This window comes from Cygnus olor, chromosome 23 (genome assembly GCF_009769625.2).
Source record: "Cygnus olor isolate bCygOlo1 chromosome 23, bCygOlo1.pri.v2, whole genome shotgun sequence".
NCBI lineage: Eukaryota > Metazoa > Chordata > Aves > Anseriformes > Anatidae > Cygnus > Cygnus olor.
This window is the reverse complement of record NC_049191.1, coordinates 969615-992891: the sequence shown is the minus strand read 5'-3', so window position 1 is coordinate 992891 and position 23277 is coordinate 969615. Positions and strand designations below refer to the sequence as shown.

General features: G+C 61.3%; 3 protein-coding genes across 3 annotated transcripts; 1 reads left to right on the top strand and 2 right to left on the bottom strand.

The window, feature by feature from the left end:
* Positions 1 to 4210: 4210 nt before the first annotated feature.
* HPCA (hippocalcin) lies at positions 4211 to 5951 on the top strand. The gene is made up of 3 exons (XM_040534770.1): positions 4211 to 4762; positions 5316 to 5421; positions 5710 to 5951. Exons 1-3 carry the CDS (start codon positions 4385 to 4387, stop codon positions 5805 to 5807), a joined length of 582 nt encoding a protein of 193 aa, XP_040390704.1. The 5' UTR covers positions 4211 to 4384; the 3' UTR covers positions 5808 to 5951.
* A 441-nt stretch (positions 5952 to 6392) lies between these two features.
* On the bottom strand, positions 6393 to 8075 carry TMEM54 (transmembrane protein 54). The gene is made up of 5 exons (XM_040534767.1): positions 7588 to 8075; positions 7292 to 7351; positions 6976 to 7164; positions 6750 to 6884; positions 6393 to 6616 (listed from the first exon to the last, which is right to left on the bottom strand). The coding sequence occupies exons 1-5, from the start codon at positions 7846 to 7848 to the stop codon at positions 6524 to 6526; spliced, it is 738 nt and encodes a 245-aa protein (XP_040390701.1). The 5' UTR covers positions 7849 to 8075; the 3' UTR covers positions 6393 to 6523.
* Positions 8076 to 9259: 1184 nt separating this feature from the next.
* RNF19B (ring finger protein 19B) lies at positions 9260 to 21055 on the bottom strand. Its single transcript, XM_040534763.1, has 9 exons — positions 20338 to 21055; positions 15346 to 15551; positions 13552 to 13696; positions 12965 to 13127; positions 12208 to 12322; positions 11923 to 12063; positions 11416 to 11623; positions 10500 to 10631; positions 9260 to 10014 (listed from the first exon to the last, which is right to left on the bottom strand). Exons 1-9 carry the CDS (start codon positions 20937 to 20939, stop codon positions 9546 to 9548), a joined length of 2181 nt encoding a protein of 726 aa, XP_040390697.1. The 5' UTR covers positions 20940 to 21055; the 3' UTR covers positions 9260 to 9545.
* Positions 21056 to 23277: the final 2222 nt, after the last annotated feature.

Sequence of the window (23277 nt, the reverse complement as noted above, 5' to 3'; positions counted from 1 at the left end):
CCCTGCCCAGGACAGCGGTGTCACCTCCGCAGCTCTCCAGTCCTGCCGTGGGACACAGTGGGGACAAGCTGCAGCCCCAAACCTGGCTCTGGGTGCATCCCAGTCACCTGCAGCGCTGAGCCCCGCGTCCCAGCAAGGAGGAACCGGGGCAGAACCAGGCCAGGGTCCCCTGGGGCACGGGGACAAGCTGCTGGGAAAGCCTTGGGGCTGCACTCCTGCAGGCCCTGCCAGGACGGACGGTGTGGAAAACCAGGCACCGAGCACCTGCAGCTCGCGCGTCCTTCCCCTGCACTTGCTGCAGCCAAATCCCAGGGCCACTGCTACAGCCGGGGGCCTGCGTGTGCCCAGACAGCCCCTAAACACGTCCCAGCCCCGTGTCCCTGCGCACCTGAACACGTGTCCTGGTGCCAACACGCGTGTGCCCCATGGGGACTGGCTCAGCCCTGACCTCGGCTGCCCAGGCAAGGTGAGCTGTGCGCGCCTCAGGGCTGCAGCGTGCGGCACCAGGACATGGGGACACGGGGATGTGGGGACATGGGGACGTGGGATGGAGCCGTTCCGTTACGAAATGTTCCCGCATCCCCACAGCACTGTCAAGGTTTAGCAAGCGAGCGGCTCCTGATCCAGATGAGATTGGGCATCACAAAGGGCTTTGTATTCCAGGAAGCCTATTAGAGATTTGAATTATACAAATGGGCTTTTTACCAAAGATCCTTATTATCTGGGCATTTTCATTTAATCCTCGGCTATTCCTGCAGCCCCTGCCCTGCGCCCCTGCCACGCTCTGCTTACCTTCACCGCGTCCTCCACAGGCTGTGCAGGACCCAGGGACAAGGACAAGGACAAGCTCCGGGGTCAGCGTGGGCCCATGGGAAGGGGTCTGCGGGGCTTTGGGGAGCCCCTGGTGGGGTTTGCTGATGCAGCCCGGGGGCTTTGCCCCTCTAGCTTTTCCCTCTCCCCTCCCGGCTCGTCCCAGCAAGGCTGAGCACCCCGGCAGGCTGAGGGGTGGCGGTGGGGACAGCGCCTGTTTGTGCAGCACTCCTAGGGCACGGTCCCACGTCACCCACGGCCACTCTGGGGTCTCCTCCTGTGCTGCCCCAGCTCCATGGCCAGAAGTGAGGGGATCCCACAGGCACAGGGGGGCCAGGGCAGCTGATGCCAGAGCCCAACTCACCGAAGCCCCCCAGCGTCCTGCCGTGGCAGCGGGGCCATCCCAAAGGCAGCACGCCCTGCGTGCACACGTGTGCGGAGTTGTGCACCCCTGGGACATGACTGCCCTGTGTCTGTGGGGACATGGGGATGCACTTGGTGCCCCCAGAGCAGGGCATGCGGCTCCTGCCCACAGCCCCCTCCCTTCCTGCCCTGCTTCAGCCTCAGGGGCTCCACGGCTGCTGAGGAGGAGGAGGAGGAAGGGGGCATCCCCTCAGCAGCACCCCACGTCTCTCCCCGCTAAGCGAGCACAGAAGTGGGGAATGGGGCTGTGCACCAAGCCAGTGGGAGTCTGGGGAAGGAGGCATGGGGATGGAGGGGAGGGGATGGGGGTTGTTTGCCCCCCAGCCTGGGGACCCTATAAATAACTGGGGGGTTGGTGGCACAGCAAGGTCCTGCCCGCGCCCCGCATTATCCTCTCCTTCCTGCGATCCATTCCAGCGCGGCGGATTAGGTGGTTTTAGGGCCGGGTTTGAGTCAGAAATGGGAAGCTTTCAAATCATCCTGCGTCAGTTGTGCCCTCTGTCACTCATGCAAAGGAGGATTAAAATAGATATGAAGATTATCGAGGGGAAGAGGCACCCCCACCTGTGGGCAGCTCAGCTCCTCCCACCTCACCACCAGCATCCTGCTCCTGGGGGGCTCCAGCCCACAGGGCGCCTTCAGCCCCCGTGACGCCAGTCTTCCCTACTTCCTCGCCTTTCTGCTCACACCACAGCCCCATTTCCAGTCCCCTTCCCTTAGCCCTTTCCAATCTCCTTTCCTACAGCACAGGGGAGAGGCGCAGCCGCTGTCCCGCTGCTCTCATCGCCATTTCCCTCAGTTTCCAGCCCAGACCCATCCCAAAGCACCCTTGGGCTCGATGCCGGTCCTGTGCCAGACCTGTGCCCAGACTGTGGTTTGGGCAAGTGCTGCTGATGGGCTTTGAAATGCACCCACAGCTTTCAGCTGCTCTATCAGCCGGGTCACCCCGAAGCAGTCCCTGTCCCCTGTCCTGTGTTGGGCTGGCATTTATGCCTGGTGATGCCAGATCTCCCTTGGTGGAACCTGCATCCCCTCGGCCTCACTGAGCTCAGTACCCAGGAGGTTTTGGTGTGAATTTGCCCCATCCTGGGTCTCTCCAGCAGTCCTCCCCCCCCAGCTCCCTGCTCTGCAGCAACCACCTGCCCCTTCCCCATTCCCCGCAGAATGAGCCGGGGCCGTGGGTTTAATCACTTTATGCATGTTTATTTGTATAATTCAGAGGAGAGTGCCTCTTCCTCCCATCTGCCCCTGCCATCTGCTCCCCGGGATATTTCCGAACAATCCCAGGCTTTGCAAATCGATCGAGTGGTGCAGGAACGCAGGGAAACCTGCTGGGGATGTCACCTCCGTATGGGCAGCATCTGGCACCACGGGTGCCTTTTCCCGGTGCAGGCGGCGGCTGCCGGAGGCCGTTTTGCTCCAGCCCCTGTGAGCAGGGAGCATTGAGCTCTGTATGCCTCTGGGGGCTCGTTGGGGACCCCACCCAAAACATCCCCTTCTCACCCCAAAGCACCTGCCCTGGCACCCCTTGGGCCGGCAGGAAGATGAGGGATGAGCCCGTGCCTGGGAGCTGGGGATGCCCAACACGGGCTTCCCGTACCCCCCAGTTCTTCCACCCTGGGGGGCCTTGGGGCAGCGGCTTCCTTCCGAGGGGACGGGATGGGGACAGGCAGACGTGCTGGCAGGGTGGCACCGGTGGCAAGGAGAGAGGTGCCCCAGGAATGGGCCCTAAAGGGCAGGGTGGGTGTGCATATGTGTGTGTGCATGTGTATGGGTCTGCGTGTGTGTGCGTGTTTGCGTGCACTTTTGCAGCCCCATCCTGGGCCAGGAACACACCCCACACAAATGATTTTTGTAACAGAGCCCTTGGGACCCTCCCCAGGGCCACTTCAGAGCCCAGAGCATCCTCCTGGGTCTGCAGGCACCTGAGCTGCCGGCCCCATGTGCCTGGTGCGGAGATCTCCCGGTGCTCCCAGTGCTCTGTCAGCTCCCAGCTCCAGCCCGGCTCTTGCAGGTGCACCGAGCCTTTTCTGCCCTCACCCGGGGGGGCGAGCAGGGGCTGCACCCCACTGCCTCGTGGGGCAGTGCCCCGGGCCGGGGAGGGGTGCGTGGGGCCCCCCCGGGGCGGGCGGGGGCTGCTGCCGGTGCCCCCCCGCGCCGCCCCCCGGTGCCGGTGCCCCCCCGCCGCCCGGCGCTGCGGCGGGCGCTACCGGCGGGCGCTCCCGGGCTGCGCTGGCGCACGGCGGCGGCGGCGGTGGCAGCTCAGCTCCGGGCAGGTAGGAGGCGGCGGGACCCGGGGGGACCGGGGAAAACCGGGGGGAAAACCGGGGGCGAGCGGGGGGCGGGGGGCCGGGAGAGCGGCACGGCCCCAGCCCCGCGGGTGCGTGTCCCCCCCCGCCGGCGGCTGCAGAGCCCCCCCCGGCCCGGGGCAGCCCCTGCGGGGGGGCCCGGCACCCCCCCCGCCGTGCTGCACCGTCCCGTGGGTGCCCGCTAAATGTGCCCCCTCACCCCCTCCCGGGGGCATCTTCCCTTGGGGGGGTCCCTGCAGCCCCCTCCTGCGGTGCCCAGTTTTGGGAGGACTCCCCTGTAGTTCCCCCTGCCCCGGGGGCATCTTCCCTGGGGGTGCCCCCCTCAACCTCCCCCCCCCGGCTGCTGCGCCCTGATGCGGGGAGGGGGCTCTGGCTACAAGTGGAGACCCGCGGCCCCCGGCCCTCCCCGGGGCTCCGGAGCCAGGCGGAGGCATCAAATATTAACGGGGGAGGCGGAGGTGCCAAAAATAACCCCCCCGCCAGGGGAGCTGGCCCAGATCTGGACCCAGAGCCCCAGCCAGGGCTGAGTCCGGCCCCTTCCCCTCCTCCAGCCCGCTGCGCCCCCCCCCCCCTCCCCCCGGTGCCGCCAACATCGCCCAATCTATTATGCAAATGACCCCTGAGGGTTTATTACGCAAATGCCAGGGGGCTGCCTCCCCGGGACTGGCCCCGGCGGCTCAGAGGGGACGGCGGCGATGGAGGGGGCCGCATCGGCCTCCGCCTCCGCCCGGGTGCCCGGGGGCTGCCAGGGAGCGCTGCCCCGTCCCTCTCCCCTCCTGTAGGGCGCAGGGAGCGGAGCCGGGCCAGGAGCCCCCCACAGCGCAGCGCTCGTCCCCAGCGGCATGGGGAAGCAGAACAGCAAGCTGCGCCCCGAGATGCTCCAGGACCTGCGGGAAAACACCGAGTTCTCCGACCTGGAGCTGCAGGGCTGGTACAAGGGCTTCCTGAAGGACTGTCCCTCGGGCATCCTCAACGTGGAGGAGTTCAAGAAGATCTACGCCAACTTCTTCCCCTACGGCGACGCCTCCAAGTTCGCCGAGCACGTCTTCCGCACCTTCGACACCAACGGCGACGGCACCATCGACTTCCGAGAGTTCATCATCGCCCTGAGCGTCACCTCCCGCGGCAAGCTGGAGCAGAAGCTCATGTGGGCCTTCAGCATGTACGACCTGGACGGCAACGGCTACATCAGCCGGGAGGAGATGCTGGAGATCGTGCAGGTACGCACAGCCCCGCTGCGCCCCGGGATGCGGGCAGGTTTGGGGCAGGCGCCTCGTGTTGCTCCCTGCGCAGGGCTGGACGTCTGCAGGGAGCCGCTGGCTGAGCCCTGCGGCTGTAGGAAGGAGCAGCCCCCCGGGGCAGACCCTGCTTCTTCATGTCCCGGGGCCAGGGCTTCCCCTCAGCACCCTATCCCGGGGCTCTTCCCGCTGCCCATGCGTGTGGCAGCCACCCCGAGGACCTGGTGCAGGCACCCAGGAGCTGCTCCCCTTGCCCAGACCCTGGCCCAGCAGCAGCAGCATCGGGAGGTGACTTGTGAGGCTGTTTCATCAACATCTTGGTGGGCATCTCCCTGCAAGAGCAGCTCCCATCTGCCTTCTGCAATCCAGCTTGCTTCCTTGGGGCAGACACAAGCTGTGCTGGGAGCAAAATCCACCCCCCCCAGCCTGGGTACACGGGCAGGGGCTGGTCCCAGCGCAGCGAACCCCAAGCCCTCTGTCCCCCACCCTGGGTTGGTGGCAGGCGCTCACCCTCCTCCCTGTCTCCCTCTCCCAGGCCATCTACAAAATGGTCTCCTCCGTGATGAATATGCCCGAAGATGAATCGACTCCGGAGAAAAGAACGGAAAAAATCTTCCGACAGATGGATACTAATAACGATGGTAAATGAGAGGAGATGGAGGGGATTAAAGGAAAGGTCTCATGGCTAAATCCGGGGGTCTTAGAGGGAGCCGCACGCACTCTGATTAAACGCCTCACGTCCGCTGGGGTGGCCGGGGGGAGCCCCAGCAGCCGAGGGGCTCGGCTGGCTGCAGACTTGGGGGGCTCGCCCCATGAAAGGGGGTGGATGGCGGGGGGGGGGGGTGTCCCTGGTGCGTGTTGGTCCTGTGTGCCCCTGTGTGTCCGGGATGAGGTTGTGGCCCCCGGGCTGAGCCATGTCCCCCCTGCAGGCAAGCTGTCGCTGGAGGAGTTCATCAAAGGTGCCAAGAGTGACCCGTCCATCGTGCGCCTGCTGCAGTGCGACCCCAGCAGCACCGGGCAGCTCTGAGCCCCCCACAGCACCCGCAGCCCCCTGCCACCCCTGTCCTGCAGCCGGACACCACCTCCCACCCCTGCCCGTCCCTGCTGTCCCCATCTCCATGCCCTCATGGCAGCAGGAGCCCAGCTGAGGCTGGGGAAGGGAGATCCAGGAGGGACATCCCCACCACTGCAGCAGCTCCTGCACCCACCCGGGAGACAGGAGGGACAACCCCCCCCCCCCCCGAATGGGGACGGTCCCTGTGCACCAGAGGCATGGAGCAGGGGACAACCCAGCATGGTGGAGCCACCGCTGCTTCTCCAACAGGCACCGGGACCCGGCCTAGGGGACAAAGCCCCAGTTGCTCACAGCTCCCCCAGCACCCCCAGCATGTACACACTGCACGCCTCGGGGCCGGGCCAGCCCCTTCCCCACGGCTGGCGCACAGGTGGGGGCCGTGGGGAGGGGGGGGGTGCTTCTGGTCTTTTAATACCTGCAAAATAAAGTTTGTGTCAGTGCAGTCAGCAGTGGGGTGGGGGTCATCAATGCTGAGGGGAAAGGTCCTCCCCGCAGGGCTCGGATCCAGCACAGAAGCCTCCCTTGCTGCAGCCCCAGGCAGCCCAACACGGCGGGGATGGACTCGTGTCCCAGCCAGCAATGAGCAGCATCCAAGGTCCTGTGTCTGCCCCAGAGCTGGGCTCTGCTGTGGGGTGGGTGCTGGGACAGGGCTGCTTCCCATACCCTGCTCACAGCTGGGCAGTTTCCATGCTGTCCAGGCTCAGCAAGCCCAGGCACAGCCCAGGGTCGGGGCTGTCCGCAGGGGCAGTCTGCAAGGAGACCTGCAAGGCAGAGGGGCTGCTCAGGGCAGGACCAGGGGCCGAGAGCTTCAGGTGGGCAAATCCTGCCCACCCTGGGGCCCTGAGCCCAGCTGGCTCCATCCCAGCCCTGCACGGGGGTTTAGAGAGGATTCACCTTCTGCCGGCGCACCCTGCGGCAGCAGCAGCTGAGGCGGAGGAGCTCGATGGTGAGCAGGAGGCAGCGGATGCTGAAGACGATCTCCAGTGAGCCCAGCATGAGGGAGATGAACCAGAGGGACAGTGTGGAGCTCTGTGGGGATGAGGGCCGTGAGGTCCCTGTGTGTGCCCCCATCTGCAGGGCAGGCACAGCGTGGGGTGGCCACAGGATCAGCAGGACTCACGTAGACGCGGGTGGGATCGAAGGGGCACTGCCGGGCGAGCGGGGCGAGGGCAGCATCGGTGAGGGCGCAGGGCGCCAGCAGCACCCGGCCCCGGCTGCCCAGCGTGAGCCCGATGGCGACGGCCAGCCCTGGCAGGCAGGACAGCGAGCCCAGGCTGCTGCTGGCGCTCAGGGCCAGAACTGCCCATTTCTGTGGGACGGGAGAGATGAGGCAGCGCGGTGAGATGGAGCCACATGCAGCCACCCACCTGGGGTGGTGCCCAAGCGAGGGGCTGTGGGATGGAGCCTTGGGGGGCTGCAGGGCTGGGGCTGCTTACGAGGGCTGCAGGGGCGAAGTAGCGGGACAGCATGAGGGCAGCTAAGCCACAGGAGATCGTCTGCAAGGAAGCGTGGGGAGGTCATCGACACCAGGGACATTGACATTGTCCCTGAAAGCTCAGCCCCCTCCATCCAGTGCCAAGTCCCTGTGCATCTAACCCCCCCCAGTCCTATGTGAGGAAGGCCTCGTTAGAGCCAGGAAGGGGGGACGGAGCAGTGTCCACCCTGCATCCCTCTGCATCCCACCCTGCATCCATCCTGCACCCACCCTGTGCCCCCCCACCCCCCGTGGTACCAGCAGAGCAGAGATGGCCGAGGCGGTGTTGGAGATGGCGTACTGCAGGGAGATGGCGTCCCGCAGGCTGACCACGAAGCGGAGCACGATGCCGTGGACGAGGGCTCCGGTGATGAAGTTGAGGTGCCCAACGATGAGGAGGATGAGGCCCGTTTTCATGAGGACCCTCTGGTGGCTGCTGGGATCGTGGTGGCCTGGGGAGGAGGAGAGGGGAGGCTGAGCACTGAGACTGCACAGCGCAGGGTGGCTGGCGCAGGGCATCTGGGGACAGCCCCAGAGGAGGTGACACGGCAGTGGGGACAAGGTGGTGGCAGGGTGGCAGTCGCTGGCAGCCCAGATATGCAAACCACTGCCCCAGCCGGCTCCCCTGGGGTCAGAGCCATGGTGCAGGGACAGCAGCCGTGGGAATGGGCGTCCCTGATGGGGACCGGCCGCGTGCCCCAGCACGTCCCGGGAAGGAGCGGGGCTCCCCGGGGCAATAAGGGAGCTGCAGGGAGCAGCCCCCCATGGACGGCCACCCCAGCGCTGGGCTTGGGCACCGAGCGCTCTAATGAATAGAGGCAGCAGCACAGGGCTGTTCCCCCGTCGGGACTGGGGCTCACCCCAGCTCATGTTGGAGCCGTGCAGGGCCGCCCTCCCTCCGTGCCTCAGTTTCCCCTGCAGGAGGCATAGCTGGAGCCGCAGGCAGGGCTCAGACACCTCCCATCGCGATTACCCCACCAGACCCAGACTCACCCACTTGACACATCTTCAGCCGGCTGGGATCAGGCCATCAGAGCCCCTCAGCGCCCCCAGGACCTGCCCTGTGCTCAGCCCCTGCACTGGTGGCCAGAGCCATCGGGGTCCCCACGCGACCGGGCAGGCCCAGAGCTGGGATGAAGCCACGGAGCCGCTCGCCTGCTGCACCCAGCTGTGGCTCCGCTTCCCGTCAGACCAGCTCCTGGACGAGCAAAGCAATAACTCCACCTTCGCCTGCCTCCGCAGAGGGGAGGCACGGCCCCATCCCCACCCCTGCGCTCCCCTTGCTGCTTTGCACCGCGCTGTGCTGCACCCTGCAGGCCTCCACCCCGTGCCTGGGAGGCTGCTGCCCCATGGGGAGACCCCTCTGGCCACATCCTGCCCAGCAAAGCACCAAGTCCGCCTCAAGTTGCCGTAAGGAAATGTCCAGGGACCTGCACAGCCCCCACGAGGCCCTTCCTGGGTCTCAGAAGGTGCTTGCTGAGCCACGCTCACTGCACGGCTCATGGCAGACAGGAGGCACCAGCGCTTTAATTACAGGGACAGCAGCACAGCCCAGGCCCCGGGAGCTGCTCTGGGGACAGGCAGGGCCTAGGGCAGCCTCCTGGCCTCTCCCTGATGTCCTGACAGAGCCACCAGGTCAGCCCTCGGCCTCCTGAAGCAGCCCTGGGAATTTGGCTCAGTGCATGGTTAGTCCCTGTCCTTCCCCTGTGTACACAGCCCCAGCACATGGCCGTCTGGCCTAGCAGCCGTGCCCCCAGCGCTGCAGGTAGAACAAGGCTGGCACCCCTGCTTTCTGGAGGCAGGAGAGGAGATGCACCCCTTTTCCCCAGGCCTGGGGCTAGGGCGGCATTCACAGACAGTCCAAAGGCAGCCACCAAGGAGAGGATTTCACCGTACACCCGTGGAAAGGATGAGCTGGATGCGAGTCGAATGACATCCAGAGTCTTTATTCAAATAGTCCTTTAGGATGGTTGCAGACATACAGACACATACATATTTACACTCTTACACACCTCACAGAGCCTGAACCAATAAATTAAAACAAAAAGAGGGTCGGGGATTGTTTTTTCCTTTTCTTTTTTGTCACGTAAGAAACGACGACTCCCTGAGGCGAGGCCAGGGAGCCAGCTGAAGAATTGCAAACAGAAGCCAACACGGACACAACCCTGCCCCAAAGATGCAATGACAACGAGTGTGCTTTTCAGCAGGAGGCCACTTCATACTCTGGCTTCGATGCACTCCAGTTTGACTATTTCGTCCAGCCTGCACCCCTCGGCTTGGGCACAGTGGCTCAGGTGGGCACTTGGGCTCTCGGCACCTCTAGCTTTGGGGGTCTGCGGGCAGGCTGCTGCAGTCTGAGAGTGGGGGGAGTCGCACTCGTCCGAGGTAATGTCTGGCACATCGTCCGACTGGCTGTCGGAGCTCTCCAGGTCACTCCGTATGCTCTCAGGCTGGGCCAGGGTGATGTCCCAGGTTTTGCTGGCAACGCAGTCCTTTTGCTCACAGCTTTGGTGTTTGCACATCTGCTCCTGCTCACCGTCCTCTTCCTCCTCCTCCTCCTCTTCCTCATTCTCTGCCATTTGGGTGTGGACGTGCAGAGAGTCCTCTGTACTGCTGCCGCTGGCCAGCTGGTAGTGACTGGGCTTGGCTTCGATGTCCACCTGGATCTCCATGTTATTGCACTCCCTGCAGAAACAAGCACCCCCGTGTTACTGCACAGCTGCTGGTTTTGGCCACATCCTGGGTCACCACCTCACTGGGCCAGGAGGACCACGCTGCCCAGGCAGGAGCAAGATGCTGCTCATCAGCCCACGGCATCTGGGACACAACAGCACCCACTGCTCTCCTCGAGTTCCTCCGAATGGAAGCCGAGGTCCCCCCAGGCTGAGAGCCAGGAAATGAAGCAGGGAAGCACTGGAGACCGAGGGCACCAGGAACAGGCCCTGAGAGTCCTGGGCTGCAGATCCCCTCCTCAGCCTCCACAGTGCACAGAGAGGCTGCTCCCAAACACCCCCGGTCCTCCTCCTGCCCGAATAAAAGATCGACCCTCCTGCCAGCTGCAAGAGCTGGAGTGCCCACAGCCAGCCTGGCACCCGCAGCACCTCACAGAGCTTGGATTTTTCCAGGACACCCACAACCAACACTCTTCTCACCATCACACGTCCTCCTACCTGTCCTGGGGGTTGTAGGAGCTGATGATGGAACCGGCCATGGCCCGAGTGCTGGCGTTGTCACTGATAGCCCCCAAACTGACTGAGTCCTTGGGGAAAACCTCCTTCTGGACATCTGCCTGCACTTCCAGCCTGCAGGAAAAAAAAAAAAAAAAGAGGATTCCTCAGAAATGCCTCAGAGGGTCCCCGAGTGGCACCAAACAGCCTCTGCCATGAGAAAGCAAGAGGCCCTCTGTGCTGGCCTAGCTTGGCACAAGGAAGTTTAACCCCAAGGGTTCCTCTCAGTCTCATTTTTGGCTCAATTTAGGTAAACCCATTCTGTTTTCCATGACGAAGGTGAAGTTGTGTTTATGTCCATGACTCATGCAATTCCTGCGAAGAACAGATTTCCACAGATCTAGCACAGAGCCATGATTATATGCTGGCTGCCATATCAACACGTGTCTCTAATTACCCTGCAGACTGACTCACAGGCAAGTTTAAGAAGAAAACTGTGGTGTAACCTTCCGACTTGGAAAGCAGCAGCCCTGACTGGAACAGGAGGCTCCCAAACCTCTAGGCTGGGATCAGAGCACCGGAGGATCTTTAAGTGGGCCATGCAGGCACCTCTGCACTCTTCCCAATTAACCCAAAGCATCAGCTCTGCAGTTTCACGGAGTTCAGAAGGGACAGAAACTTGTTTCTCTAGCTTTTGTCCTCCTTGCAAGAACCAGCCTAACAGCAGCGGCAGAAGTAGCCTGGACTGCTGGGACTGGTTATTCCACCACAGACCAAGAAGTAAAAATACCAGGACATGACTGCCAAGCACACAGAGGGCCACCCAGCCTCAGACGGAGCCCCAAGCTAAGCCTGCGCAGCCAGCACAGGCCCCGGGAGCCTTCACCCCTTTCTTGCCATGCCCACCAGCCCATTTTACCTGCTGTACTTGCCCTTGCCTCCCGAGAGGACACCGCCGCTCAGGGTACCGCCCGAGAGGGCGGCGAAGCTGGCCGTCTCACTGTAGTTGCCCTGCATCACGCTGAGCCCATCCGTGGGGCTCCCGCTGGTGCTGAGCACGCTGGTCAGCCCCTCGATGCTGCTTTCACCAATGCTGGGGTTCTTCAGGGCTCGCCAGGCATCAGCCACTGAGGAGGAGAACAGCATGGGAAACGGTCAGCAAGGGCACCAGCCAGATATGATGGTGGTGGCAGGGCTGAAGGTCGGACACCAGGCAGCGTGCTTCTCGCCTCAGCCAGCCTCCGTGCCTCTACCAGGGCAAGGAAGCGCTGAGATTTGGCTTGGAGCTATGCAGCTGATCAGCAAGTAACTCCTCCTAGCCAAACCCAAGATGCTCAGATTTGGGAAATACTAAGCCCCCCACCATTTCATTACAAGAGGCAGTGGCAGGGCCTTTCCTCATTCCCTTCCCCGCTTATCGCAGTACCTGTGATTGGTCCATCATCTTCATCAAACTCTATTTTCACGCCCTTCCCGTTGGCGGTGCTAACTCCACAGCCACCACCTCGGCACAGCGAGATCGGCACCACCCCGTAGACGTAAGCCAGCATGATGGGGACTCCGATACCTGCACACGAGGATGTGCTGAGTTAAGAGGGGCTTAAGGCCGAGCTGGGCTAGGCAGACAGAAGGGACCTTTGGGGTAGGGACTCTCAGCTGTGTTTATTTACACAGCTTTGCACACCATGGGAAATGGACGGTGCCCACTTACCAACACTGACAGCAGCGATGACCGGAGAGGCAATGACAGACAGTGTGACCCCACCGGTAATGGCCAAATTCCTCTTGTGCTTAGACGTTTTCTTTCCCTCATACCTGCTGTGGATCTGAGGGAAGGAGAAGCACCAGGTGAGAACAGCACCAGGCCACAAGCAACAGCCAGAAGACATCCATAAGCTTGTGCTTTTACAGCTGCATTAGCCCTGAAAGAGCCCCATCGTGACCACAGATCTCGCAGATCAGATCTTGCAGGTGGGTCTGCGTTCAAGAAAAAGAAGAAGCTACAAATCCAGTGCTGACACCATTTCCTCCTTCTCAACGCCTCTTTACCGGCACAGAGGCACAAGAGCACAACATAGGTTGGGGCAGCTGGAGACCCCCAGCAGCACCAAAATGCACAGTGACCTATGCCCGCGTGCTGCTCAGAGCCTGTCACTGTCCCACAGAGGCCCCTGCCATAGGAAGTGACAAAAGAGGCCAGGTTTCCCTTCCCCGTTCAGGGTAGAGGCACAACAGCGACACAACACGCGTTGAGAGGACTTCAGCCCAAAGGGCTATCAGCCCCCATCCTCCTCTCACCACACAAAGCCCAGAAGATAAGGCAGGGTTTAGAAGAGACAGCTGAATTCTGGTTCTACGGGGAGACCCGCCCTTTGTATCAGCTCTCAGTTGCTGGTCGGATGCCCCGAGTCAGAGACCGCCCTGAGCCGTGGATCCCTCAGCTCCAGCCTCACGCTCGCCACATTTACCTTTCTCCCGACGTACACGGGGATGCCAATGACCATAGCTGGAATGGCAATGCCAGCAATGAGGGAAATGCCTACAGGAGCGCCGATCAGCGTGCCCAGCTGCCAGAGAATCTTCTTTTTACGACTCCATGGCTTTTTGCCCCAGAACGTGCAGCCAGAGGGGCTTAATAGAAGGAAAAAAAAATGACGTTAAAACCTCAGCAATTCCTAAGCATCCCTGAGAACCCCAAATTCAACTTCCACATGAACAAAACCCAAAGCTTAGGAAGTAGGTAGACAACACAAAAAAGGATCCTGCGCCCCATCAAGATTAATTTGCTCCTCAAGGTGACTATTGCACCACCAGGACTATGTTTAATGTCCACTATGCTAAGAGATCTCAAATGCAACATATCAGGAGCAGACTTTTTTTTTTTTTTTTGGTGAGGAAGAACCTCTCCCTGCTGTAGTGTGGGAAGAAAGCTCACATCTTTGGGTCAGAAAGAAGAGAATTTTGCTGACTGATTGTAGACACAAGAGGACGAGCAGCACGCAGCCAAACGTCTCCTGTCATTGAGAGGAGCCCTGCACCCTGCTCCGGCCCCCACCTGAGGTAATGCAGGTCCGAGATCTCCTTCATGCAGAGCCAGCAGAACTCGCAGCCGCACACGGCACAGGTCATATGGTTGCAGCTCCCATCGTTCATCTTGATGATGTAGGCGCTGCAGCGCGGGCACGGCTTGATGTCGTCCGCTGCGGGGAGGAAGCAGGGCACTGAGTCGGGCTCCGCGCTGCCAAGAGCCAACGGGGGGCTCTCGCTGCGCGGGGGAGCCCTTGCTTTCTGCACGGACAGATCGCCCTCGTGCAGCACAAAGCGGGGACGGTACAACCAGCCGGCTGGGCTGTTAGCTTATCGTCAGGGTGAGAAGATAACACTGATGAGACCAAGCCCACCAAAGTGATCTGCCTGGGCAGCAAGGACTGGGAGCAACAGGAGCTTTAAAAGCTTATTCTTGCCTGGCACAGGATGCGTTCCAGGAGATGCTTAAGTGCTGGGAACAAGTCATACCTGTGCTGTGCTAGCCAGGACAACAGTGTAAGTCAGAACCATTATTAAATTGCTCCACTAAGGTGATTCACAGGCCAAGAACAACAGAGCAATCGAGAGAACGAGGCATCAGAAATTCTGAACCTGGCCTTCAACAGCAGGCAGTGCGGAATGGGGCCTGCAGCTGCACGCCGGAGCGGGGCAGATGCTGCGCAGCCCCACTCGGCTCCTGGCAGGGCAGGATGAGGGTCCTTCATCTCCTCAAGTCACGCATCATCTGATCGCGGTTACGCAACGGCTGTCTGCGCAGCGGGTCAGGGCTTTGCTGGCAGCCTCTCTGACACTCAACAATATGAAATCCAGCTGCTGAGACCGGCCCGCACCTTATTAATCACTGCACTGAATCCAGCAAGAATGGGGTGGGGAAAAACCGCTGTCTCAGGAATCTCCCTTTCAGTGGCTAAACGCTAAGCTCTTCCTGGCAGGGATCTCCTTTAGGAGGGCGAAAAAAGCTCAGAAACCAGTTTTTGCTTGCTGGTTTGTACCACAGGCTGTGGTGGTATCTGGGCTGTGGATTGTCAGGGCCCTCTAACTGGGCACGCTGAGCCTTGAGATGCAGCTGAGCCACCTCGAACCGCTCACGGCAGCTCCAATACGAGCATCAACATTTTAACTCCTGGCATGCAAGGCACAGTAGTGTTTTGTCTGAGGGGAGGGAGGGACTTCAAGAAATGGCCTTACTGCCCACTTCCAGAGTCAACACGGTTATTTTTAATGAACACTAACTCAGCGGACGTAGCAGCTCCTACAAGGCAGAGTAGGAGTCTGTGGGCTGGCATTTTTCCCCTGTACGTGACATTATGAGCACCTAACAGTGCACACAGTCAGGCTCCCCACGCAGGGCTAGGCATTAATGCTACTTTTTACTATTACAATAGGCAAATTTCAAGTTGCAACAGTAAAAAGCACCTATTTGTTCAACATCTAGATCAGCAAGAAGCAAGAACATCTGAGATCAAAACGGCCACAACGTGGCTGGGGCGGAAGAGGGGAGCTGCAGCGCCGAGGAAGGACCCGAGGCATGTCGTCACCTATCCCCGACCCGTTTCACGTTCTAATTTCTTGCAGGAGCCCAGCGGGCTCGCTCGAACACCCGGGAGAAGGGGAAGTGGCTCTCGGGTTCACAGCTGTTCTCACCCATGGCTGCCAGGGACCCTCAGCTGCGGCACGCAGCAGCGCTCCCCGCGGGGCACTGCCACCGCCCCGGGGAGGAAGTTCTGCACAACAGGCGGCTCTTTCTCAGCTTCACAGGCACGACCGCAGCACCCAGTAACCTACAACGCGTGATCCATACCCGGCCCAGACTCCTGTCCGTAGCTGAGGCCCGACGTGTGCTTGGTCCGTACGCGGAGCGTCTGCGCCCTTTGCTGGCGGGCCATGTCGCAGGTCTGGTTGGGGTGCCATATCTGCTTGCAGTGATAGCAGAACTCCGTCTGGCAGCCGTCCCTCTCGCAGGTCAGCTTGGGGCAGCTGGCGCAGCCGTAGGCAATAACCGCGTAGCTGGGGAAGGAAGACACCCGGCGAGTTAGCAAGAGGCAAAGTTATCAAGCGATAGTCCCGCGATCCGGCCAAGTCACCGCGCCCGGGGGTGGCACGGGGGGCTCTCGGTGCCCTTCTCCAACAGGCTGCTGCCGGGCTATGCTGAGCAGCCCCTGCCTTGCCCAGGGGGCACAGCAGCCCCGCTCCAGAGGCAGCCCAGCCTGGGCAGACAGCCCACTGCTGCCAGGTCGGTGTTCCTGGTCGCTGCAGTGCAGCCGCGCTCCAAATTCCTGCTCTCACCAGTCCTGCGCCTTGCACTGCAGGGCCTGGAGTTAAGTAGTGCTAATTAGGTTACTTGGGGCAGATAGCTGGCAATACTGAGTTCTCTCAGTGAGCGGTGGCAGTCCTCACTGTCCGCTCGTACGGATCAGAGGTGCCCTGCCCAGCCTGCCCCTTCTGCCACTGCAGGCTCCCAGCACAGGCTCCTGCTGCTCCGTACGCGTGGCTGCACACAGGCTGCACACACACACAAACACACACACAAATACACACAACACACCCCCCAGCTCCTCAGGACAGCCAGGCACACGGGTGTATGCACATGGCCCAGAGGAGGCTAGGCAAGCTGAAGCCTCACCGGGCACTTTATCACCTAATGATGATTCTAAAAAAAGTGGAACAAGCCGGGTTTCAACGTGCAGCTATTTCAAGAAGTAAGCCCCTGTAAAAAAGGAAATTCTGTGGAGATCAACAGAGGGCGAAGAACAACGCTCTGCTTCTGGAGTAAACCAAAACTGGAGTAAAACCAACTGAATGTACACGAGAGGGAAGTCAGGGTACTCAACCTGCTCACTTTTTCTGACAGTAACGTGGTGTTTCCATGAGGAAGCGTGCACACAAAAGCTGAAGCAGCTCCGCTACACAGGAGCTGACTTACAGTCAGCGAGGATGAGGCTGCTGCCACTGGAGGGGCTGCACCGAGTAATTCCAGAAGTGCCTTCCGGCTCTGCAACACCAGTATAAATACCAAAGGGTATTTTTGTTGATCATCCTCAGCGTTTTCGTTAGTGGCCGGAGGAGAATAGCTCCTATTTAGGATTTTATATTTAGAGCTCGCGTAGCTCGAGTCGTATTGCCTCTTCTCAGAGGCAGCAGCGTGAGAACCGCTGAATGTGTCATACCACAATGATTCATATCCCGTGGGAGTTCAAGCAGCTTCACCCTGCCAGGGTACGACACAATCGCCCAAGAAACAACATCTCCGCGTGGAGTGCCGGGCTGGGGGGCGCGACGGCAGGGTCCCCGCATACATCAGCGGCCACGCGCCCGCACGTGAGGCCGGAGCGGGCGGAGGGGAGGGATGCAGGCAGCCGGGAGGCAGCCAACCTGACCCACATCGACTCCTACGCATCTTGGCCAGAGAGAATCCCGCTAAGCATCCGTACCCTGCCACCACAAGGCAGCCACAGAACTACCCCTGGCAAAAAATAAAGCCTCATCAGGCCAGCTGCGTTGTGACACACTGCTATTTCAAACCATAACAGCAGGCTGGGAAAGCTCAGCGTAATATATTAAGCAGCCTCGTGCTCTAGATTAACCCCTCACTAGAGATTTAGGGTTTTTCTAGACACTCAAGCAACTCCCCTATGAGAAAAGAAAATCCTCGCCATTTACATTTCACTGCTAGAACTGAAATGACAAACGTCAAGAACAAGCCCACAGCTGCACGGAGAAAAACAGCTACACGGCTTTCTTCTGCGAGGGAAGGAAATAACCCAGCTCCAAACCCAAGGACAACTAGAAAGGAGCCATTGAAGCGATGTGCCTGGGGGTGGCCGCTGCAGGATCCGGGCCGCTAACGCGTGCCTCCATCTCCACCTGACCGCTGACGCATCGCTTCGTTCAACGGCCGCTTCCTGGCTCGGCCCCGGCAGAGGTGAAAAGGGAAACTCTGACTTTCCCCCACGCAGCGGCGGCAACGACAGCGAGCGCCTGCCCGAGACCCCAGCGGGCCAAGGGAGGGCAGAGCCCCGCTCCCAGCCCCGGCCTCCAAGGAGCCGGAGCCTCGCCAGTTGCCTCCAGCCTCATTCAGGAGCTCAGCCCACGCAGCCCGGTTCGCTTAAAGCTCCTCTTGTTCTCGCCAGCTTCCAGGGGAGATGCAGCGTGACAAACACCAGAGAGCAACGCCAGCTGATTGCAGCGAGGGGGGGGGTGGGGTGGGGGACACCAAAAGCTGCAAATATAGAAAATTATTGGTATTGCGACTGATGGTGCATCAATTGGCCAGCGTTCCCATGGCAACACGCTCCGGTGTTGTGCCGGTCCTCCTCCTCCTCCCGCAGCAGCACAGCCGAGCTCTTTCCTTTACGAAAGCCTGCAGTAGGTGTGGAAGGCAGAGGATGCTGCGTGCACACGCCACGGCTTCGTCTGCCGCCGCCGCCTCGCAGCTCCCACACCCGGTGGTGGGCGACATCCCCCCAAAACGCCCAGCACCGCCGTGCCCCCAGCCCCACACACGCTGCTGCTGCCGCGGGAAAGCCCGCTGTAAATAATTCGTCGCCTGGCTTTACATAAGCACAACGAAACGCACTTGCTAGGAAGAATGAATAGGGCGATTAATTCCTCCTGCCGCCGGAGGGCCGATTCCAACAGCCTTTGTTCGCGTGCTCCCGACACGCCGATGGATGGCACCGGTGGGCAGCGACCCACGAGAGCTGCCGGGTTCCCAGCAGCCGGGGTCACCTCTCGCTTCTGCCGGGCAGCTCACGGGAAGACGCCCGCGTCCCGTGTTCCCAGCAAGGATGTCCTTGTCCACCAGATGAGCTGTAGGTGACGTGTGTCTGCCCAGACCCCTGAAGCGATGGCTGGATGGGGATCAGGCCGGGCTCCCTTCGAAGAGGCAGCGCCCTGCAGGCCGTGCCAGGGCCGGCTCCTTCCAACGAAGCAGCCTCAGCTACGGATGGGGCGCTTACACCTATCCGCAGCCCAGAACAGCATCACAGCAGCCGAAAAGCTGAGGCTGGTGAGCAGGAACGGGGTTTTCTCTACCCAGCTGATGGCGCAGACAGCAGGGGCATTCCCTCTGCGGGCAGCACAGCCTGCGCGACGTCCCTGGTCTCGTCCCCAGCGACACCGAAACATCAAGACCTAGCACCTGACTTTGCACCAGAACCCAGCACCGCTGCCTGCTGTCACCACTGCCCTCTGAAGAAAGGAGCCTTTATGCAGCAGTGCTCAGGGGCCCCAAAACGGGTAACCTGAGACAGGTTAACTGCTTTGCACAGGAAGGTTATTACAACACTCTGATTAAATTTTCACGATCCTCCCACCACGCTTTCCACTCTGACTACTAGGTCAGACTTTCCTTTCATGTTCACGCTACCCAGAACTGCAACTCATGCTGCCTTCTAGCCAAACTTTGCAGCACTTAGACTCTAAGTTTCCTGAAAAAAGCCGTTTTCCAGGCAGCTTTGCCTTACACGTAAATAGAAACTAAACAGAGTTCATCCAAAGGAAAAGAGAAGAGAAAATGAAAGCAACACGCAGACGAGTACAGTCATCAAGCCTGGGTGGACCGACTTCTGGACAGACAGACGTTTCCTCACTTAGGCAATGGTAATGAGTCAACATCACTCCTCTGTGCCATGCATTCACGTCCCCGCTGGAAAGAAGTGACCGTTCACAGTTCCTTCTTCCCCCCCCCGTGGAAACCGCAGGGTGCCCCGTGCAAGGACTGCTGCAGCTCGCGGTGATACACGCGGCTGGGAAACTCCAGGCTTCCCATTTGTGCAGAAAAAAGCCTTCTTTTAAATCAGGGAAACAGTTGCTCAGCTAAAACCCCCTCCAAGTCCCATTACAAGGGCCGTGCTTGTCTGTATTTCCACGTTCCCCAAGGTCAAATCCTGGGATTTTAGTGTGGATGGATGGAGCATTGTTTTGGTACCTTTTGACTATCCCGAACAGGTTGCTGACTGGCAAGCGCAGCAAGCCTGCAATTAGGGATTTTCATTGAACTCCGTGTGAACAGAAGCACACGTTAGTGGCATCGCAGCACCGGGCGGGGGGGGGCTGCCCCTCCCTGGGCCGGGTGGGGACAGGCAGCACCACAGCAGGTCCCACCTCCCCAGGCTGTCCTGGGGTCCCCAGTCAGCACCCTACGGGGACGCAGGGACCCCCCCACCCTGAGCTGTCCCAGCAGAGAGGGGACAGAACCCAGCAGGGACAGCAGACCCCTCCCAGGCTGCCCCACACGGAAGGGGACAGACAGACCCCTATGAGGACAGCAGGCCCCCGGGCTGCCCCAGGGCCGACGGGCAGCCCCCTGTGGGGCAGAGGGACCCCCTCTCCAAGTCACTTACCAGAGAGGGGAGAGCGGGCCCCCCTCCAGGCCGGAAAGGGCAGACCCCTGTGGGAACAGGGACACCAACCCCCCCCCCCCCCCCCAAACACCCCATCAGCTCCCTGTGGGAACAGGGACCCCCTTGGATGCTTCAGCAGCCCCCTGCAGGGTCAGGACACCCCCCTGATGCCCCAGCACAGAGGGAGGCAACCCCTTGTGGGGTCTGGGACCCCGCTGGACACCCCGGCACGGAGGAGAGCAGCCCCCTGCGGGGTCAAGACCCCCCCCCAGACACCCCAGAAGCCCACTTTGGGGTCAGGGCTCCCCCCCCCAGAAACCCCATGCGGGGTCTAGGACCTCCCCCCCAGACCCCCCGGCAACCCACTTTGGGGTCAGCCCCCACCCCCCCCAGACCCCCCAGCAACCCCGTGCGGGGTCAGGACCCCCACCCCCCCCCCGGGCACTCACCCGCAGTCGGGGGCCGGGCACCAGCGGCAGTCGGGGTCGGCGGCGAGGCAGCGGCGCAGCATGAACTCCTCGTACTTGGCGACGAGGTGCGGGGAGTCGCGGAGCAGGCGGCGGATGTCGGCGGGGTTGAGGCGCTCGCTGCACTCGGGGCAGCAGATGTTGACGCGGGACTCGGTGATCTCGATCCGCAGGTACTGCCGCAGGCAGGCGCCGCACGACCGGTGCGGGCACGAGAGCAGCCGCGGCGCGTTCTCCGCCGGCTGCCGCACCAGGCACAGCGGGCACTCCAGCTCCTCCTCGCCGCTCCCCTCCGCGCACGCCGGCGGCTCCTCGGGGGGCGGCGGGGGGGGAGGCGGCGGCGGGGGGGGCGGCGGCGGCGGCGGGGCCGGTGGAGCGGCGGGGGGCGGCGGCGGCGGGGCGGCGGCGGCGGCGGGCGGCGGCTCGGCCTTGGCGCGGCGGCGGCCGCCCGCGGCGGAGGCGGCGGCGGCGGAGAAGACGCTCTGGAAGGAGAGGCGGCGGCGGCGGCCGGGCTTCGGGCACTTGGCGGCGGCCGAGTGGATGGAGGAGGAGCGCGGAGACTCGGAGTCCCGCTCGGAGCCCATGGCGGCGGCGGCGGCGGGGCTGCTCCCGGGGCGGCGGTGTCCGGGGGGTTCCGGGGGCTCCGAGGCTCCGCGGGTACCGGGGCCGCGTCCCGCCGGGCGCTGCCTCCGCCGCGCTGCAACGACAGCGGCCCCGCGGCGAGTGGGCGCCGCCCCGCCCCGCCCCGCATCGCCCCGCGCCCGCCCCGCCCACCTCCCGCGTCGCCCCGCCCCCCGCCCCGCCCCTCTCGTGTCGCCGCCGCCGCCATTTCGGTTTTGGGCAGCGCCCCGGGCAGGCCCGAGGCGCGAGTTTCCCCCCCACACCCCGCCACGAGCGCCCCCAGCACCCATGGGTCCCCGGGGGTGCCCAGGCCGGTGGATGGACGGACGGACGGACGGACGGATGGATGGGTGGAAGGATGGATGGGTGGAAGGATGGAGGTGCAGATGGAGTAAATCTCCCGCTTAAGAGTGCACAGATGAAGCTTCCTTCCCTCCTAATGCCCCTTCAGCTCTCCTGTTACTTTCCCAGTGCTTTTGTCCATGAGTTCTCTGCCTTCCGTACATCCTCACTGAGTGGTTTCACCAGGCTGCTTGCTGCAACCGAGTCCTTCTCTAGCGCTTACGTTCCCCAGGGATCCGTCAGCTCTCCCCCACCTCTGCTACGCGCTGGCGTTCCTGCCACAGTACGCGTGGCTTTAGCCCAGCTGCAAGCTTTGCACCGCACTTAGGATTGGCCTTGGAGTGTTAAATTCCTGCCTGGGATCAGGAGCCCTGTCATTAGCAAACTAATTTAGCAGGAGAGCCAAGCAGTTCTGCTCGAAGAGAGGCCACAGTGCTACAGGGGTGTCCGCGGAGCGCTCTGCCCCAGAGCAGCACGAGTTACCGAGCTCCGTCCCTGCTACGCTGCCAGGTCACATCAGCATGTTGTGTGTGAAGATGCTCAGTGTTTCTGTGACACTTCTGATGTGGAGCCCTGACGTGTGCAAGGATCCTCTCCCCACTTTGCTGGTGGGAAAGGAAGGCCAGAGAAAGAAAGGAGAGGTGTTACATCGGTGTAAATCTAGACGATACTGAAATCACCTACTTCTATCTGAGATAGGCTGGGTATGAGACGTCTTTAAATGGCTGTCGCTACCCATCTGTAGCAGAGACTGTCTTGGTTTGATGATTTCACTAGAAAAATCACACCCCTGACTGAAATAGAGAAACCTGGGCAGGACTTGTGTGTGGGACGGGTCTCCCAGACAGCGCTCTGACAGCTCAGCCCTGCGCCCTTTGCAGCACAAGAGCACAGACTGTAACTAATTGTGGGAAGGTTTCATCTCAAAAGCTAATGTCAGACGGGCCTGAATTACCAGTAGTGCAGACACAAACAGACAGAGAGCAAAACCATCTGGAGTCCCTGGGAAAGGCATCAGCTCGCAACGTGCTGACGGGGCAGAAACGGCTCCTCATTCCCTTATATGAGGAATCGTGACACAAACGGGGCTGGGAGAGGCCAGGGGAGATCTGGGGGGGGCTCACACTGACTTCAGTGCCATCCTCTGCCTTCCCTGCTCCTGAGCTGTGCAGATCTTTTGCCAGTCCTTACACGGTTGAGGGAATTCAGTGCTTTTAGGGTGCTGGTGGATATAGGCTCCTGAACGCCCTGCCCCTGCTGTGGTCCTGCTCGAAAACAAGTTCTCTGTGGTTTGAGGTGTTTCTCCGTGGAGTTTCCATAGCCCTGGCCAGGAGCAGAGGCTCCCGCTCAGTGTGTTCGTGACTAAGGAGCAGTTTGAACCTGGTAGTTTGTTTTGATTCAAACCGAAAAAAAACAGGCGGAGTGGGGCTGGGAAGGAGGGCGCGCACGGAAACAGGCTGCCAGGAAGGAGAAGAGCGGCTGATTGGAAAGGCACCGGGCTGGGAGTGAGATCAGATTAGCCGCTCCCTGGGGCTGCAGGGAAACTGTCACCAGCCTGACTGTTTGACTGAGGGACATTTTAAAAGACAAACAAACAAAAAAAAAAAAAGTGGGGGGAGAGAATTCAAACGCTCCAGTGAACAAATCCCAGCTCTGATAGGCAAATTTGCTTGTGCTTACGCTGGCAGAAAGCTGGAACACTGCTGACTTCCGACCCTGCTGCTTCAATCAGAGCAGGATTTGGCACAGGCGACTTTTAAAGCTGCCTGAAAACGCCGTGTCTCCCAGGAAGGCTTCCAGCAGCAGTGCGGGGAATGCTTTGTCCAGGCACCGGCTGCAGCCAATGCTCACTGCCCGGTGCCGGTCACTGCCTGGACGGGAGCAGCGGGGAGGCTGAGCAGGGCTGGACCTGCTGCGGGAGGCACGGGGCCGCTTTCCAGAGAACTGCCTCGCCGCCCA